The sequence below is a fragment of the Eucalyptus grandis genome, chromosome 1, assembly GCF_016545825.1.
Source record: "Eucalyptus grandis isolate ANBG69807.140 chromosome 1, ASM1654582v1, whole genome shotgun sequence".
Classification (NCBI taxonomy): domain Eukaryota; kingdom Viridiplantae; phylum Streptophyta; class Magnoliopsida; order Myrtales; family Myrtaceae; genus Eucalyptus; species Eucalyptus grandis.
Genome location: NC_052612.1, coordinates 14,149,239 through 14,151,872, shown reverse-complemented (window position 1 = coordinate 14,151,872; position 2,634 = coordinate 14,149,239). Strand labels below are relative to the sequence as shown.

Here is a 2,634-nt window from a genome sequence, read left to right as displayed (position 1 = left end):
AGATCATGGTATCGTCAGGCTCGGGATGGAGAGGGAGAAGGTCCCACACCTGAGTCTAAGGTTCCCATGTATGTGTTGGAGGTAGCTCTCAGGAAAGGCACAGCCAATCCACCAAAAGGTTCAGTGGTGGACCCATGTCTGTCAAAGCCAGGGACCCCAAAGTACTCAGTCGAAGACTCGATTGACTCGAGGATCTGTTACCTCTACCCCTCCCCCTTTTTGCTGACCTTGTTCATAGATCGGCTAGTATTGTAAATGACTTGACTTATTATGTATATAAGTGTCGTTTGGTTTCCAAAAATTTATGACCCTACTTTTCTATCACATCTTGTCGTTGTCTGAGGATTTATTCATTTGCTTCCGCATGCACATTAAAATGAATGGGTCGGCGACACGCCCTAGGACGTCGCTATTAGATCGACTGCAAGGGGATGGGCACTCGCTCGGAGGATCTGGGTGTAACATCCCCGTTTAAGTGGTATCAAAGCAAGGTTTGTGATTGGAATGATAAGGTACGATGGTCCTTGGGATAGTTAGTAGGAAAGGCCTTTATTTCATGCTGGTGCATGTCTGTGTTAGCTATTTGGTAGAATTATTTGTTGGTTTGGATCACGCAGCTTCTAATTCTATGTGGAATTGGAAGGCATGTTTCTTTAAAGACCCTGCTAGATGAGCGATCAGGAGCAGAGGACTCCTAGAAAGAGGACCATGGGTCCAATGACTCCAGGTAAGATGCCGACAAAGGTCGGTACCCGAGGAGGGCATGGTAGGGCGCCAGCTCAGGCTAGCGCAAGTGGAGTAGCACCACGTCCTATTGGTACTAGGGTGGTAGCCCCTGAGGATCCAAGGTTCGCTAGGATCTTGTAAGTGCTCGAGATGCTAGGGAACGGAATGGATCAACAAGCTCAGATTCAAGCTACCAATATCGCCGTTTCAGACGCCGCTACCACAGCTACCGCTAATGCCGCCGCGGATGCTACTGCACCTATCGCCGCACCTGCTGAGGTTCCATCAAGGAACGTGGTCGCTGGGAGACCGATGCATAAGCTGGTGGAACAGTTTCTAAAGCTGAGCCCCCCGAAGTTTTATGGGGCATGAGACCCCGAAGCTGCAGCTCTATGGATTCAAGGCTTGAAGAAGGCCCTTGCACTGCTTATGTGCACAGAGGCAAAGAAGGTAGTCCTTGCAACCTACCAATTGCAAGGCAATGCTAACACTTGGTGGAAAGCCACCAGAGGTATGATATTCCCTGAAGGTGTAGTCCCAGAGTGGAACACATTTGTTGAAGTCTTTAACAGCAAGTATTTTTCTGAGACTACCAAAGAATTGAAGATAGCAGAATTTCAGCACCTTCGCCAAGGCTCAATGACGGTAGATCGACATGAGGCGAAGTTCGCTGAACTATCGCAGTACGCTCCTGAACTGGTTGAGAATCCAACAAATCGAGTTAGGAGATTCAGGGATGGACTCAGGCCGGAATTGAGGAGTCTGCTAATATTGCTCAACCTGAGGAATTATAACGACTTGTATGAGCGGGTCCAGATGATAAAGAGAGATCAAAACGAAAGAGCCACCGCATCTGGGTCGCGGTTCGGATCAAATCGAGATGGGAATCAGTATAGGAAGAAGCCCATGCCCGGAGGAAGATTCCAAATCCCGCCCAATAGGAAGGGTGGAGTTAGCAAGGCAGGGCCAAGCTAGAATGGTCTGTGTCACTTTTGTGGAAAGCGACATTGTTCAGCTCCATGCCCTCGAAGGCCAAGTGTTTGTTTCAAATGTGGCCAGCAAGGTCACATAGCCAAAGATTGTCCTAGGAGACCAAGAGGACAACAGCAGTTACCACCGCCTCAACCGATGAGCTAGATCAGAGGATTTGCACTGCAGAATGCACCGCAAGATGGACAGCTCAGACCCCCGGCTCAAGGAACAGTTTATGCCATCACCAGAGGTCAGGCTGAGGATGCGCCTGATGTGATTATAGGTATGGTTTCACTAAACGACCATGCTGCGTATGCTTTATTCGACCTCGGCGTAACTCATTCTTTTATTGCTGAGCAATATGTTAAGCTGATAGGATTAAGTCCTGAGTTGTAGGAGTCAATGGTTAGCATATCTACACCGTTGAAGGATAAAGTGTTGTTTGCATTGGGTTGTTCTGGTTGCAAGTTAGGGATTAGTGAGCGAGAGGGGAGGATAGATTTATTAGTCCTAGCCATGTATGACTTTGATTTAATAATTGGCATGGACTAGCTCACCAAGCAATATATGGATTGTTATCGTAAAGCGATTCAGTTGACCCGTTAGAGGATGGAAGTTTCGAGTTTGTTGGGAATCGAGGAGAACCCTCGATTACCTTGATCTCGTTACTTGAAGGAACCCGTTTGTTAGACGGGGGTTATCAAGGTTACCTGGCGACTGTCGTGGATACGACAGTTGAGGAGATGAAAATCGAAGATATCTCAGTGGTGCAAGAATTTCCAGATGTATTCCCGAAAGAATTGCCAGGCCTACCGCCAGAGAGAGAGATCGAGTTTGTGATTGAGTTAGCACCCGGGACAGAGCCAATCTCTAAGGCTCCTTACTGGATGGCATAATCTGAATTGAAAGAACTGAAGGTGCAGATGCAAGAATTGT

At 47.8% G+C, this 2,634-nt stretch overlaps 1 protein-coding gene across 1 annotated transcript; it reads left to right on the top strand.

Annotated features, from left to right (window-relative positions):
- Window positions 1–1,155: 1,155 nt before the first annotated feature.
- On the top strand, window positions 1,156–1,701 carry LOC120295613. Its single transcript, XM_039316871.1, has one exon. The coding sequence runs from the start codon at window positions 1,156–1,158 to the stop codon at window positions 1,699–1,701; it is 546 nt and encodes a 181-aa protein (XP_039172805.1).
- The last annotated feature ends 933 nt before the right edge of the window (window positions 1,702–2,634 follow it).

Bases quoted from the DNA above. Each gene is read 5' to 3' on its own strand.
- LOC120295613 (XM_039316871.1), top strand. From the start codon at position 1,156: ATGTGCACAGAGGCAAAGAAGGTAGTCCTTGCAACCTACCAATTGCAA.